Here is a 17,340-nt window from a genome sequence, read left to right as displayed (position 1 = left end):
GAGTTCTGGCCTCTTCCTACTGATCTTTTCCCTTGCACTTTGCCCTCTATTATGCGGCGCAGTATTTCATATCTAGCACCTCTCATCACATGACCCAGGTATTGCATTTTTCTTTCCTTGATGGTGTTCAGTATCTCTTTTTGTTTCTGCATGCGCTGGAGTACTTCATTGTTGGTGATCCTTTGTACCCATGAATTCGCAGCATCCGTCTGTATTCATACATTTCGAAGGCTTCTATTCTCTTCTCGGTCTGTGAATCCAGTGTCCGGCTCTCACATCCATAGAGTAACACAGAGAAGACGTAGCATCTGGCCATTCGAGTTCTGAGATCCGCACTGAGGTCTCTTCTTGTAAAAATTATTTCATTCTCACGAAGATTTTTCTCGCTTGCTCAATTCTTGAAAATATTTCTCTTTTCGGGTCGCACTGACTATTGATGTTAGCTCCTAAATACTTTATTGAGGTTACTTGTTCGATTGTTTGTCCCTTGACACGCAGGTGTGCATTTATTGGAGTCTTAGAAAAGACTCTTTGGTCTTGGAGACATTGAGATGCAGTCCAAACATCTCACGATAGTGGACTACGGAATCTATAATGCTTTGCAGTTCTTGTATATCGTTGGCTATTAAACCGTATCATCGGCATATCTGATATTGTTTATTGGGATTCCATTGAACTTGATTCCGCCCTGGATTCGATCCAGTGCTTCTCTAAATATAGTCTCCGAGTACAGGTTAAACAGGGGCGGAGACAAGACGCAACCCTGCCGAACACCCCGTCTGATTTGTATATCTTCCGATGTTGACTGCTTCATCTCAACTACCGCCGTTTGATGCCAATAAAGTTCTGATATGAAACGTAGGTATTGTTCGTCAACTCCGGTTGTTCTTAGAAATTTGACCATCTTCTGATGATTAACACAGTCGAACGCCTTACGATAGTCTATGCAGCATGCAAATACATTCACATTCATGTCTCTACACCTCTGTGTCATTACATTTAGGGAGAAGAGTGCTTCACGCGTTCCGAGTCCGTTTCTGAAGCCAAACTGGATGTTGTCCATCTGATTTTCGCACTTCTTGTAGATTCGAGTGTGGATGATTCTAAGAAAGGTTTTGAGGACATGGGACATAAGACTTATCATCCGATAGTCATCACATTGTGAGGCGTTGGGTTTCTTTGGCAGGGTTACGAATGTTGATTTAAGCCAATCTGACGGTATTTTGCTTGAGTTATATAATTTGTTAAATAATGCTCTCACCAAATCTAGACTTCTGCTTTCGTTATCTGCAATGAGTTTAAGTATATTTCAACGTTTATTTTATCGGGACCGGTAGCTTTTCCGCTTTTCTGCGCTTTTATTGCATGAACAACTTCGTCTTTGGATATTGCTGGAGCCTTTTCATTCAGTATGTGATCTATCGGTGGTGGGGAACAGGGTCTGTCATCATTAAAAAGTGTTTCGATATATTCTTTCCATCTCACAAGCTTAGCCTTTACTCCTAGAATTATCTCGTTGTTATCGTTTCTTAGGATTGTGTGTCTTTTCTTAGGATCTTTTTATTACCGTTGAGTATTTTACTCTTCAATCTTTAATTTTTGTTAAATTAACATAAGGTATATCACACAGCCACCTAGATTTTTTCAAATAATAAAGATCTACTGACGCAAAATCATAAAAATTAACATATCTAGGAAAATCTTTGTCTGAGGGGCAGGCAACCTTAATATTATTTTGAAGATATATAAATTCCCCATTGAACACCGGAAAAATATACTGAGTGTTCCATTTAAAATAAAGGAGTAACTTGCTTTTAAAAGTGACTAATGTTCCATATTAATTTTGTCTCGCCCTGTATAACTTTTCGGGTCAAATTTCAATTTGGTTAAAGGTCAACTAAAATTTCGGTAGCTGTTATCTAAATTTAAAATTTACTCATCATTTTCACAAAATGTGAAATATGTCAAAATCTTTAGATTTTAGGTATATGCGTCTTTAATAAAATTTATCTTTATTTTTTTTTCTAGAATCCGAAAATCAATTAATATATAGGGCGTTCCATTAGAAAAAGCGCAACTTTGATGTGTAACTTTTTTTCGGGACACCCTGTATAATTCTATATATTTTTCAGTCGTTGACAGTACGTATACAGTATACAGTATACTGGGTGGAGTTTTGTAAACAACGTCAATAACATACGTATATCCCCATAAAAAAAGTCCAAACTAGTTAAATCAGGGGCATTTGAGGATTCTCTTAATTGGTGAATGCACACTGCATTTAATGCTTTGAATGCCACTGTGTTTTAATACCAAATAATATATACATATTATACGTTTTATATTACATCTACGTGTATAATTAAAAGAAGGATAAGAAAGATAGACATTAGTAATGTTTTTCTGTTTTGTTAGACAAGCATCTTTCCCTTTTTTTTATTAGATATTCAATTTTTATTTCATTTTTATAACTAAAAAGAGAGAAATTTTAGGTTTATTAATGAGGATATACACTACACACATAACAGAGATAGACACAAAGTTCTAACCAAACAGAAAAATTGAGATATTTACAATAATTTAGATAAAATATATGATAACAAACCCAAAAAACAAACTACAAAAGGGAAATCATGCTTGTAATACATCGGTATAGCCCAATAATTTTAGATAATATTCAATATTTTATAAAAATTTGCAGGCATTTTGATTTTTTTTTTAAACTGAACTATTTAAGACCTTGGTATCAAACTGTACAAAGAAAACGACGAGCTTTTCAACGATGTGCCACACAAGTTAGATGTTGGCTAGCCTCTAAGGCATAAAGAGATGTAAGTTAAAAAATAACTCACTTTGGCTCCCTTTCTAATATTTATGAGAGATCTCTAAAGTTATTGGGCTAATAGGCAGTCTAAGTTGATAAGTCACGTCAACGAGCGGAGCTTAACAACCTTTCCAAATAATGCGGCACTACACATAAGTACCTATTCACACAATAACATACTCAATACCACTGATTTGGCTACAAATTGAATACATTTTCTTGAGAACATAACTAATTCAAATGTAATTTTACTTATTCCAAAATGGATTCGCCGCAGACTTGAAATTTATACTCAAAATCTTCTACCTAATTTTACGAGCATCTACGGTTGTGTTTGGAAAGGTTTTTAAGCTCTGGTCGCCCACTGATGTGACGTCACACACTTGGGCAAAACAGAAAAACTTACGAAAGTCGTCGAATAGTGCCACCTCGCGGCTGCGCGGTCCGTCGGGCGGGGCCTCGATCGTGCCCACCGATTGGCCGAGGGCAAGCAGCCCCGCCTTCGACACGCCCCTGAAGCAACAGCCTCTGAGGAGGCCGCCGCAGGGCGTGTCCACCAGACCGCCGGAGATCCAGCAGGAGAGGAAGAACTCGCAGGTGGCGCCCCTGGCGCACTTGCCGCTGTCACCTGCCACAAAGAGCTGGATAAAGTGTATTTTATATACAGGGTGCTACAAATTCGAGGTACGAGCATTGGTATCTCGGTAACCGTAATAGATACGAAGATGATTAAATTGGGGCAAAGTTGCCGCCTTGGGATGTTCACCAAAATGCCATCAAAAAAGTTTTAAAAATTTCAAGGATTGCTGAGTTTTTTGGAAAAAACGGATTTTTTTGAAAATTTTTTTTTTCCTATCGTTAGTTTTTAAAAAATCAAAAAACTAATTGCACATTCTCATAGCCAGTTTATTAGGGCTATCTGATAGTATTTTTAGATTTTCAAATTAGCTGATAATTTGTGAGATACAGAGGCCGACTTAATTTTCTTAAATACGGACCTGCATTTTTTATTTCATATTTTTAAAGAACTCGGTCTCCTGAGTACAATGATGTGCCACACTTTATACTTCTTTTTGTTTCGGACATTTAAACACAAAATTTATTTAAACTAATTTCAAATCCGGCTCTGTTTCTTAAATATTTAAATTATTCATCGTTACAATATTGATAGTTTACATTATTGATAAGCCTTCAAATTTAACTATGACGTGGGGTAAAACATTGAATAGGAAAAATCAAATTCAATAAAAAAAAATAATTGCATTACTTATGTATTACTTACATATTGTTAAATCGTACACTGAGAATTTCAAATTCACAATAAAAAAACTTAAAAATAATATCTTTAAATTGCTAAGCTGGATATTATTTATTTCAATCTTTCAATTGGCTCGATTTTCCTAATTCAATGTTAATTAGCGCTGATCAACATTGTTGCAATGAATATAATCAGATTAAATATTTTAAGAAACCAGGGTCGGACTTGAAAATATTATAAATAATAATTAAATAGTTTTGTTGTTGTTAAGGTACCCAAAACCAAAAAAAAATATAAAGTGTGGCATATCGTTGTACTCAGGAAACCGAGTTCTTTCAAAAACTGAAATAAAAAATGCAGGTCCGTATTTAAAAAAATGAAGTCGGCCTCTGTATCTCACAAATTATCAGCTAATTTGAAAATCTAAATATACTGTCAGATAGCCCTAATAAAGTGGCTATGAGAATATGCAATTAGTTTTTTGATTTTCTAAAAAGTAACGACAGGAAAAAAAAATTGATTTTCAAAAAAATTCGTTTTTTTTTTCAAAAAACTCAGCAATCCTTGAAATTTTAAAAACTTTTTTGATAGCATCTTGGTGAACATCCCAAGGCGCAACTTTGCCCCAATTTAACTATCTTCGTATCTATTACGGTTTCCGAGATACCAATGCTCGTACCTCGAATTTGTAGCACCCCGTATAGGGTGTGTCTTTGATGTGCCACGACTTTATTACCGACCCTGTATACTTAAATTTATCACTATATTCACTAATAGACATTTAAAAACCCTATAACTTTTGTATTTAACTTTTTTGCGGTACCTCGTATATTTTACCTAATAATCGACCGTTCTCATACATATCAGCGACCCTGTATATTAAGTTGCGACTTACGATATTTTGCTATTCTTTCTCTTTGAGATACGAGGTTTTTCTATTTGTCGTTTTTTTTTCATGGCCAACTATGGGTTCCATTGAAAAAAAACATATATTTGTGTCATATGTCAAAAATGACAGATTTTAGAAAAAATCGGAAAACACAAACTCATTAGGTATGTGATTATCTACAACTTTTATCTGAAAACTTTTTACCTAAAATAGATTATAATGGAATTAGGGACGATTTTTAAAATAGCCGAATTCTGTTTTTTTCGAAATGTCTAGTAAGCCATGAACTTTTTCAAAAATCTGAAAGGCGCATATTTATGACCTCACAAAACTGCAATTCTTTCCTCGTTTAACCGACTCTCTATCTCCAGTAGTTTCCGAGATACCCATGAACATCGTAGGAAACTCGCCCTGTAAAAAACCAAAGGTTCCAACCCTCAACTGTAATAATACCTTGGTATACAGGGTGAGTCAACGATAGAGTAAATTCCATTATCTCATTTGTTTCGAGGTTTACAAACAAAAATTAAATATAAAGGTTATAGAGAAGGTTAAGTTACACATTTTAAAATTATTATAGAGTATACAAGGTGCTTCAAAAAAGTGTGCCGGATATAACACCCTATTTTTTATTTTATTTTTAGATTCTGCGTAAAATTCCATAATTTTTTTATATATAATGTTATATACCTAAAATTAATAGTTCTTGTAATATTTTAATTTGTTTAAACAAATGTTAAATTTCAGTGTGGTAAAACATTGTCACAGTGATGCCATTGTTTCTGAAGTTGGAGTACCAAAATTTAGTAGGAGAGTTTTATAGAGATGAACAAGAAGATATATATAAAGATATCTTAGTTAAATAATACAGGGTGTTCAAAATTTATTTCAACTACTTAAAATTAAAAAATGTTAATTTTTTTAAATGGGACACCCTATATATTGTCATTTTTTCTGATAGATTTTATAAAACTCTTCAACTTTTATTAAGTATGTTATATACTTATTTTTAATAGTTTGCGATTTATTCCAATTTTTTCTATTTTTACCCATATTTTTAATACAATTACCCTATAAAATCATAGTTGCCATGACAAAACAAACTATTTATTACTTATCTTTAACAAGTAGCTTAATAATTAGTTACAATTGCTGGTATTAGTTAAAATTAATTAACTTTACTCAAATAAACTAAAATCGCAGTCGTGAATTTCTTGGTGTATGAAAGATGACACTTGGATTTTCCGTCAGGGCGAATAGCCCCAGATTAGGGTAATACTAGATTACCTAATTGTTGAAGACTACTGATATAGGGAATTTTCTTCGACATACAGTAAAGTTTTTTTCTCGTAGTAATTCTGGTTTATAATTCATTTGGTAAAGCCAATTTTACTACTACCGCGAAAACGTCCCATTACACACTGAAGATGTTTTCTAGATAATCTACATCTATTCTTATACTACTTAGCAAAGTGCTATAGGGTACTATATAATATATATAGTACTGAACCAAAAAATTTATTTTTTTGGCTTGTTCGTGTATATCAGTCACATTGACTAATTAATTTCAGGAAAATCTGTAACTAAGTATTATCTCTACAATTTATACTTATTACAACAAATTAAACTAAAATTCAAATCTTGTTCTTAACTTGCTTAACATACAAGAAATTTTAATAATTATTACTTTTTGTCATGGCAACTACATATGATGTTATAGGGTAATTGTGTTAAAAATATGGGTAAAAATTGAAAAAATTGGAATAAATCGCAAACTATTAAAAATAGGTATATGACATACTTAATAAAAGTTGAAGAGTTTTGTAAAATCTATCAGAAAAAGTGATAATATATAGGTAATATATAGAAATATATGATAATACATAGAAAAAGTGATAATATATATAATACCATTTAAAAAATTTGAAATTTCTTAATTTTAAGTAGTAGGAAATTCATAAATATATTTTGAACACCCTGTAGCATATAACTAAAATATCTTTACATAGGTATTTTTCTTTATCTCTATAAAATTCTCCTACCAAATTTTAGTTTTCCAACTTCAGAAACAATACCATCACTGGCAATTTTTTATCACACTGCCAATCTAACATTTGTTTAAACAAATTGAAATATTACATAAACTATTAATTTTAGGTATAAAACATATACCTAATTTTTTTATTTCATTACACCGATATAAAAACCGAAAGTACCCTCCACGAAAGAAAGAGACTGTGCTGGTTAAATACCGGCAGTCCGTACTGCTATGCATCATCGCCTATTTTAAAGCTTTACTTTCACTCAATCCGTATTGTCTGCTCTCGGGTACCCGCCATGAAGATGTATGCACTTACCCGGAACAAGACATCGAAAACGCTGTACCGCCGCCTACATATTTGGGTACCAGAATGGTACCGATCGAAAGCGGGTACCTATTATAAGAAGTATAATAGAAGGAAAATTACGAGTATAAAAAATTAACGAGTATGTAAATTTCTATTATTAAAATCGCTTGTGAACAGTGTCAAAGAAGTATTTAATATCTCAAAAGAGGGTCTCGGTATGAATTCATATTTTTATTTAAGCATAGAATAGTTATTTGATACAAGTTCGATACGAACATCATAATGAAACGCGTGTAACGTTACGGCTTAGTTACACAAACTTCATTAAAAAGTTCGTATCCAACGTGTATCATTCAAAATTTAATCTACGACGCGACACGAGGGACGATCCAAAGAGATTTGATTTAATTTAAAATATCAGACATATTCTCATAAAAATTAAAATTCAAAATTATCAGGTGCCCATACTAGTCGACGCCGTGGTAACCGTGCTTGTTGATTGTTTCCATTTTGACTTTGACAACTCAATTATTGATGTTCAGTTTTGTGTTAAACGTTCAGTTTTAACAAAAAGCAAAAAATAATATTAATATGGGTGATTCTGATTCTGAAAGTGTCCCTTCTGATATTGAAGGCATTGCGCAAAACGTTGTCGATTCCCCACTTCCCGAAAAATCAAGACAAACGTACGAGCAAGCCCATGTAAAACTTGAAGATTGGTGTAAAGGGAAAGGAATCAAGAATAGTAGTAACGAAAAGGTTCTCCTGGCATATTTTGAACATCTCTCAAAACATAGGAAGACTTCATCACTTTGGGTATATTATTCCATGCTACGTTCAGTTATATCAGTGAAGAAAAAGACAGATATTAGTAAGTACGTCCATTTAATTGCATTTCTAAAAAGAAAATCGGAAGGATTTCGGTCAAAAAAATCGAGAATTTTAAGAAAAGAAGACATAACTCGTTTTTGTTGGAAGCCGATGATAAAACTTATTTCCTGACAAAAGTTTCATTGATAGTGGGACTTGCGGGAGCCTGCCGGCGTATCGAGTTGACAAATCTGCAGCTGCAAAATGTTAAAGATGAAGGACAATGCATTCATGTCATTATTCCATTTACGAAAACAAAGGTATCACGAGATTTTTTTATAACGAAAGGGAATTTTGAAGGAATAAATATGGTGGAAATGGTTCGAAGATGTATAGCTATGCGGCCAAGGAACACAGAGCATACTCGATTTTTTGTGGGGTACAGAAATGGAAAACGTATTAAGCAACCCGTTTGCATTAATACTTTAGGGAAAATGCCGTATAAAATAGCATTGTTCCTAAGTCTTCCAAATCCACAACAATACACTGGACATTGTTTCCGTAGATGCGTCGTTGCTTGCAGATTCAGGAGTGGATTTATTAACTGTTAAAAGACATGATGGTTGGCGCTCCAACACAGCACAGCAGAGAGCTATATAGAAAATTACAAAGAAAATAAGAAAAAAGTGTCATGTAATATTTTGGGTAACATTTCTGGCAATGATGGGTCTTCAACAAGTTCAGGCACTCAGGAAATAAATTTAGTGTCTAAAAATTCAACTCACCTGTCATCGTCTGGAATTAATTTAACTAATTGTACTGATATTATAATTAATGTTTACAATAAATAAACGTATTTAGGTACCTTTTTTTGTGTTGTTGTTTGTTGTTTCTTATTTTAAAATTGCATAATGACATTGTCGTAGATTAAATATGTTTATAGCATTTAAATAAATGTTCCTGTCATATATCGAATTGAGCAATAAAAAGGATTGGAAGAGAGAAACCTTTGCTCGGCAGGTAAACTAAATACTCCAAACCAATCGGCATCCTCCAAGCTAGGCTATCGAAAGATGAGTACAATTTATCTTAGATAGGAACTATCGAAAAACAGCACTAAAACCGATCAACTCAGTAACTCAGTAACCAATTCGAAGTTGGTCAAAGAATGCCTAGAGAAGGTAAACAAATGAGGCAAAGAAAATACAGTCACTGCAGGGACCCGGTGATTTTGCCACTGCAGGGACCTGGTGATTTGGTGCAGTGACCAAGAATACCTTAATTCTAAACTAAGTAATATTAAAACGGATTTGTTTCATTATGGTTACTCTGCGAAGTCCCTTGACAAGATTATATTCAATAATTGTAAGATTGACTTAATGTTCTTCTGTGTCTCTTGAAGTTTCTATATTTGAAGGGAACATCAGAAAAGATCAGTCGAATAACCAAGCAGTATGTGTACCAACATTAGCATATTGAGCCAAAAATTAAAATCATTGTATGGATAGTATAAACAATACCAACATTCGTAATCATAATAATACTTAATAATTGATATATTTTTTATTAATTGTACTCAAACATTATTAACTAAAGTTAACTAAACAGTTAACATAAAATCTTTAGGGATATTAAATTGGTATTTATTAAAAGAAAAATTATTGTTTATTATTAAATACTTCTCAATTATACCGCCATTATTAATAACAATTTGTAAGCACGGATTTTATTATGCAAATTGGTAGTTAATCCAATTTTGTTATTTAAAAACAATTATGTTTGTATAATTATTAATTAAATAACAAGAGGAAGGTGATACAACACCTGATACCCATGTGATTTCTGTGATTTAACTTCGAAGATTAATTTATTTGAAAGTTATGTTTCTGAACGTGTCCGGCATCACAGTTGGTTTGGAAATGACAATCGATGACATTTTGATCTACCTATTATTACATATATGTCTAAAAAAAATGTCTGTCCTAAAAAAAAAAATATAAATGTCTGTCAGTCATGACACAAAGTCGAATCCCTCAAATGGCAAAAGGACATTCACCTAACAAGAAGAACGGACAACAGATGGACCACAAAAATTACAGCATAATACCATAGTAGAAGGAAAAGAGTAGTTGCACTCTCCCAAATATTTTCTACCAGTTTTTACAATCTGTCGAATATCGGCAGATTGCAGGGCGTTTCAGTTGAGTTCCGTCCGTCGACCTGCGAGGTTCGAGCGTTGCGTCTCAGCACAGAGACGGATTGACAATGTATTAGTTATCCAATGAAAATCACCTAAGCAATATATTACTACAAAACAAACACATTAATGTTAAAAATAAACTTGTTTTAAATTTAAAAAAAAAAGTTGTAGAAAATCTTTGAAATAGATAATAATATAAAAATATGTCATTATATATTTTTTCCGCATTTCTTCCCATCAGAAGATTTTCAGATACAGAAGAATTGTTACTTACACAAAATGTAAAAATATTCTGTTTTCAAACAAATTTTTACTTGGTGATCATTTTTTTTATTTTATTTTATTGGGAAATCATATTTTCCTAAATACATCTCTGTGAAACTATGGCGAGTGCCACGACTATACTATGCCTAGTTATAGACCACGACTATACAGCTACGTCAGTGGTCACGGGACGCGAGAACAAGGTGATATAAAGTGACAGAAAAAGAACAAATGATTTGACAAGGAGTAAAGCTACTATTGTGTGTTACAAAGGTCTATCTTATGAACCGCAAAGAGAGTTTAAATTTTTTCAAAGAGTATTTAAACATTCGAGGATGGCTACATCATAATTTTTTCAATCAACGGTATTATATCATATTATTTTAATGATTTTTTTTCCAGTGAATACAGACTATTTTGACTCATATTAAATTAAATACTATTCATATTTCCATAAACGAAATAATACGAAATTCCATGACGTTGAAGTTTACATCACTCAACATATGTTGTATCAGACAAACGAAAAAAAAAGCCCAAAAAGTCCGACTGACCCCATTTTAACCATATTTGCAATCAAATGATTAGGCGAACAATATCGAAAGCTCATCATTAAAGAAATTTGCGTAAATTTTAATCTACAGGATGTAAAAATTTTGAAACTACGTAAAATAAGCATTAGGAAATTCTATATAATATGATTATTAATTATCGTAACCTAAATGTTATTGAATGAATGAGTTTTTATAAGTTTTGGAATGCATATACAGGGTGTACCAAATTTCGCTCAATGTCATAAAATGTCTGTTTAATAATGTCATAATTTCTCCCGAATGTTTTTTGAAAGAAGACCATTTTTTTAGGCTAGATTTTCTAATATTTTGTTTTTGGCGAAGTTTAAGATGTTTATTTTATTATTTTTAGCGCTATTTGATTAAATAATGAAAAATAATGTTTTAGGCTAAATTACTCACGAAATTATTGCACAACGTGTTTGTGTTTTTGTATTTTTGTTAAAGTTAAATAAAAACCACCCTTCAATTAACCCCGTGTGATAAGCCAAATACTAAAGATTATAAAAAATTGAGTTTGTAAATTAGTTGATAGATTTATGCTTATATTAATCATGGATGCCTATATTAATCATGGATCAGCCTTGCCTATATTAATCATGGATCATGGGATTTATTTACAGTTTGCTGAAAATTTCATGAAAATAAGGCTAAAAGAAAAAAAATATAATACTTAAAACTTGACGAAACAAAAATGATTAAAACCAAAATCTCAAATAAAACTACTTATAAATTCTGATCAAACATTCAAATTCTATACTACACCTAAAATGATTAGACATTCATTGCCATTCAAGCTTACCCCTATCTCTGTCTTCGCCTCCCTCCAAATCCTGCAGGTTTCCATCCCCCAGCAACCACTCGGGAGTCTCCTCGGACACCCCCTGATTCACCGGCTCCCTAAACTGAACTAAATCACTGGGAAATATCACCCTCGGCCGCCTAGAGGACCCTGACCAAGTCTGGTACCTTGCCGAAGGGTCGAAGTACGGTTCCCTCCGAGGAACTTCGCTCCTAACAGGCTGAAACCCACTTGGTGTCGTTTCGAAGGGTCTCAATCGTCTTGGGTACCTGTAGGGCGAGATCTCGTTGAACCTTGCCCTTTGGTAGGCTTGGTCTTGACCAGGAAATACAGTCTGAACAGGAAAAGTGCTTGGGTCGAATCCTTCAGCTGATATGGCTGTTGTAGGGTCGTATTCTGATCGGTATTTGTCCAGAGGAAATGCTACAGGGTTTCTTGGTTGAAAACCTTCATCGTAGTTGTAAGATTTCCTGGTTTGATGTTGAAAAAGAGGATAAAGACTCCTTCTAATAGATGAGGGTTTATATTCGTCATTTTTGGACGTTTTAATTTTGAAATCAGGCGGCAAAATCTCTCCTATATGCTCGTTTTCGTTACTTTCACCAGAAGAATCATCCCTCCTTATGGCAGTGTCTTTAATTGTATTTTCCACACTAATTTCTTTGATATTTTCAGTTGATTTATCACTCCGTTTTACATCACCCTCTAACGGTAATCCATCAATCCCACCAACTTGCTCAATACCATTGTACCTTTTTTGATCGTTCACATCAGAATTCTTGTTCAAAGATACATATTCCTTGCCATTTATGGGTGGTGGACGCAAACTTCCACCTTCTTGCTGATAATTATCATTACTATAAGCATTATTATCACCCTGTGTAGAATCTAGACTCAAAGAACTATACCCTTGTCCGTTGCTTGGTGGTGGATGCAAATCACCAACTGGTTTATTATTTTCTTTTTGTGGGCTTTCTGCATTATTTCCATTACTATACGCAACAGACTCCTGATGATTGGGTGATGTTAAATCCACGTTTGCATCACCGTATTCTCCATTAACCACTCCATTCCCTGTTTGATCCACAAACTGAGCGTGATTGTTCTGGTACTTATCATATCCATGAATCAAAGCGTCTATCTCCTCTTTGGAAAGAATTTTGAACGAATCCACGTAATCCTCTTTGGAAATCCTTCCAGAATTCTGAACAGCCTCGTAGCTAGGTTCCTCATGGATTTCTCTCTGATACTGAGTCAATAATGGCCTGACGAAATCATTTTCTAACGTTATTTCGTGGATGTTTTTATCAGACTGAGTTAAAAAGTCTTGGACGGTATTATAAACTCTTCTATTGGTTTCGTTAGATGTTTCGTGTTCCTTCTGGATGTTCTGGAGAGTGATGAATAAGTTTTTGACTTGATCCTGGTTGGAAACAGTCTTATTTTGAGCGGGAGTCGAGTTTTTTAATGGAAAAAACTGAAGTAGCGTGCTGGTTGACTCGAACGGTGGATCCGCGGCGTGTATCAGGAAAATACTAAGAACCACGGCGAGGATACTGGAGTGTATCTTGTTCATATTGCTCCCTTATCCCATTTAACTCAACTAAATCTTCACTAGTGATGCAGGATAAAGCTTTTCAGGTCTCTAGCTCAGTTCTAATCCATCGAGCATCCTAATTATAGTCGACGGGGGTTCCTAAAGCACTCCGCGATCACGTAAAGCGGGTTCTTGTCGCGCCGAGCCGAATTTTAAAGAAGAAGAAACAAAGGAACGTGTGTGGTTGGCAGGCGCCACGGCCAACTAGACGCGAATCGCCGGGTTCGGCGGGTTCTCGACTTTCTTCTTGTTGTTTGGCGCGCGGGGGGAATACCAACCACTTTCACTCTTGTCGATCGTTCGGAGCTTGGGGGAGGTGAGGTGAGGGGAAGGCGGGAGGCAAGGGTGATAGGAACGAATTTGGCCGTGCAAATGTCAAAGGAGGTTCGTTGTGAAAGAAAGGATTGCGCTTGATGTTAGAAGAAAGGAAGTGTAATTTGCTGTTTTTGTTCAGTCTTGGGAATGGAAGAAAGGATGTTTTTGATTGTATTGAAAAATAAAAAAACCGGACAAGTGTGAATCGTACTTGCCCACCGAGGGTGCCGTACAAATTTCTATACTATACAGGGTGACTCTTAGGTAAATGCAAATATTTTTTGGGCTGGTTGATCTCGATAAAAGAAATACAGGGTGGCGCCTCTCATACGCCGCCGAAGCTCCAAGGAGAACGGTAGTTTATATCGAAATTAAATGTTGGCAGCATATGTAGGTGAACTGAAAGCATTTTATAAAAATATATAGGAGTATACGGGGTGTCCCCAAAAAAAGTTTCACATCAAAGTTGTGTTTTTTTCTAATGGAACACCCTATATGAGGAGCAACCCTGTATATTATTATCAGTGATTCAACGTATACCGGGTGCGTCTCAAAAGTGGCTCACCCCTATAACTTTTTAATTTTTTCCGATAAAAAATCGAGATTGTGTATGTTGATATATGACATAAATTAGGATTGATTGACGTATTCAATTCTTTTCGGCCACTCCCTGTTTTACCGGAAATGAGTACATCTTTTGATTTTTAAATGGCACCCTCGGTATTTCTTACTTCATTCGATAGAAAATGATCTAATTATATAATGATAAAATTAATTTCAATCTAGAGTGCCATGGTTAAAAACACTAATTTTTAATCAAGGAGCCTTGGAAAAATAGAGTTGATTCCCTAATATTACTGTGTCTTATCCTGGCCGGTTAAGAGATGACCAAATCGTATTAATACCACACACTTGGTATTTCGAGTCAAATTGTCGTTATGAATCGCATGTTGCAATTTCAAATAAACCATATTCGACAATGTCAAAAGTTGACATATGATGTGTCGTTCAATTCAGAGTGTCATTTTCTATTGAATAAAGTAAGTGACTGAAAACAACTAAATACGGCAATTAATCCTAATTTATGTTATATGCTAACATACCAAATCTCAATTTTTATCTGAAAAAGATAAAAAAGTTATAAAGGTAAGCCACTTTTGAGACGCACCCGGTATATAGAAAAAGGTAAAAAAATAAACTTCATTATTTATAAAAAAAGACACGTTTTTATTTCATCTATTTACACATCATAACCTCACATCCATATATTCGACCACTTAAAACCTGACAAGCCTTAAAACAAATACCATTTATCTCCTTTACAATATCGTACAAACGCAAACGCATCCTCCGGGACCTCCACATGATCCAGGTGGTCCACAGCACCCTGGACCAGGGCCACATCCGCAGCAACCTCCGGGTCCACATCCGCAGTCGCAGCAATCACCACCAGGTGGCGGGGGTCCACCGTGAGGTGGAGGAGGTGGACCTCCACAGTGAAGGGCGAAATCGTCTTGGTTGTTGCGGATTGCCATGGCTTGAAGAAACTAGTGAAGAGAAGAAAAAACTACATACAGGGTGGTCCGAATTGTTATTCCGGAATCTTCGGCAGCATATTTCGCAAATAAAAATAAGTAAAAAAGTTTAAAGTAAAAAAGTATTTTTTTCAAATAATTTCAGAAGTAACGTCAATATTTGGATGAAAATTGGTGTCTGGGAGTTTTTTGACATGAGAAATTTGATTTTGATGTCAATATGACTCCTGCTTGTAGAGGGCGCCACCTACATATTTTTTAACTGATTTGAGCATAGTAATAACTTTTCGTCCGTACCTGCATAAAACTACTGAGTAAAAAAATACACATTTACGACGTTTTTTTACTTAAAAAAAGTCTCTTGGTAAAAATCGCTACGATTAATGGTTCTCGAGATATTTGAAATCGAAATATTAATACCTGTCTTCATTGACATAAATTAAAGATGTTGACTAAATAGTTATTAGACTGAAATCATAAATTTTAAATGTTTTGACGCCAAAAGTTCAATAGAAACTGTTTTATCATCATTTTTTCAAAGAAAAATTTTTGATTAATTTAAAAAAATAAGTTCCCATTTATCATTTTAGTCAAATAACTATCTACTCAACACGTTTATTTTTTGTCAATAATGACATGTATTGACTGTTCCCATTCTAAATATCTTGAGAACGGTTGCTCGTAGCGATTTTTACCAAGAGACATTTTTTACGTAAAAAAATAACTAACTATGTTGTACTTACTTGAAAAAAGAAGTAAAGAAATCTTCAAATTAAAACAGGATGGTTCTGTAGATGTCTAAAATCGACACAACCTATACTCCTAACATATATGATCTATTAAGTAATCCCACCTATTAGTTTTATTCGTTATATTTTGTTATCTTATCAAGATAGAAGGTTTAACTGAACCTGTCGATAATAATTTTAGGTAATGAGTCAATGCCAAAGTATTCCTGTAATTTCGAGTAAATATCCAATTGTAAATCATTGGTTTCCGCGAAAAAATGTTCATATGACAATATATCGTCAATACTGTATGAATCTCGTATCTATACTAATATATAAAATCCTTAAGTGACTGACATACTGATTAATCACGATCCTGCTCAAACCACTCAACGTAAGAAGCTCAATTTTGGCATACAGGTTGATTCTAGGGTGTAGAGCGTTCGATAAGAAGGGATTTTTCGAAATTCCAGTTCCAAGAGGGTAAAACCACCCCTCAAATATTACAATATTTTTTATTTAAAAAACGGACAAGTTTCCGAAAAACGCTTAAACACGTATATTTTATTTTGTATATTTTTTTTTGTTCTGTTTATGGTATCAGCGGTTATCCAGGTCGCTTTTCTTTTCCCTTAGTATCTTTTCCACATACCTTGATATGCGGTTCCAGTTTTCAGAGCTTTGATGCATTTTTTGGACGATGTTATAAGGGGATAGTTGTCCTTCAATTTCTTCCTCGATATTCCTTCTGTATACGCTCCACCTCTCGCATGTAAAAAAGGCATGTTCTGCGTCGTCATAACCTTCGCAGTAAAGGCATACTGGTGATGTTACTTTTCTCATTTTTTCAAGATACGATAAAAAATAGCCGTGGCCGCTAAGAAACTGGGTCAAGTAATAATTTATTTCCTCGTGTTCCCTTTGTGTCCAGGTTTTCACCGATTTAATAAGTCGCCCAGTCCAGCGACCCCTACTCTCCTGTTCCCACAATCTCTGCCATGCTTCATAAGTCCTGTTGATTTCCTCCTTTTTAACTTCTTTTTGGTTCAATTCGGTTTTTCTTTGGTATATGGCATACCGTTCTCTGGCAAGTAGAGCTATAGGTGCTATCCCTGCGATAACCAGCACTGCAGGTTCGGAAACTGTGCGGTAAGATGAAGCTACTCTGAGTGCTGCCTGTCTCTGCACTTGGGCCAAA

General features: G+C 34.4%; 1 protein-coding gene across 1 annotated transcript in view; it reads right to left on the bottom strand.

The window, feature by feature from the left end:
- Nucleotides 1-13,752, bottom strand: part of LOC115887905 — a 39,040-nt gene extending 25,288 nt beyond the window's left edge. The window contains exons 1-2 of the mRNA XM_030907434.1: nucleotides 11,968-13,752; nucleotides 3,231-3,452 (exon numbers count right to left, since the gene is read on the bottom strand). Coding sequence (XP_030763294.1) covers nucleotides 3,231-3,452; nucleotides 11,968-13,543 — 1,798 coding nt within the window. The 5' untranslated portion in view covers nucleotides 13,544-13,752. The remainder of the gene's footprint in view (nucleotides 1-3,230; nucleotides 3,453-11,967) is intronic.
- Nucleotides 13,753-17,340: the final 3,588 nt, after the last annotated feature.

Source organism: Sitophilus oryzae, unplaced genomic scaffold (genome assembly GCF_002938485.1).
Source record: "Sitophilus oryzae breed Bouriz unplaced genomic scaffold, Soryzae_2.0 scaffold_682_pilon_pilon, whole genome shotgun sequence".
In the NCBI taxonomy this organism is placed as follows: domain Eukaryota; kingdom Metazoa; phylum Arthropoda; class Insecta; order Coleoptera; family Curculionidae; genus Sitophilus; species Sitophilus oryzae.
This window is presented reverse-complemented; position numbering and strand designations above follow the sequence as displayed.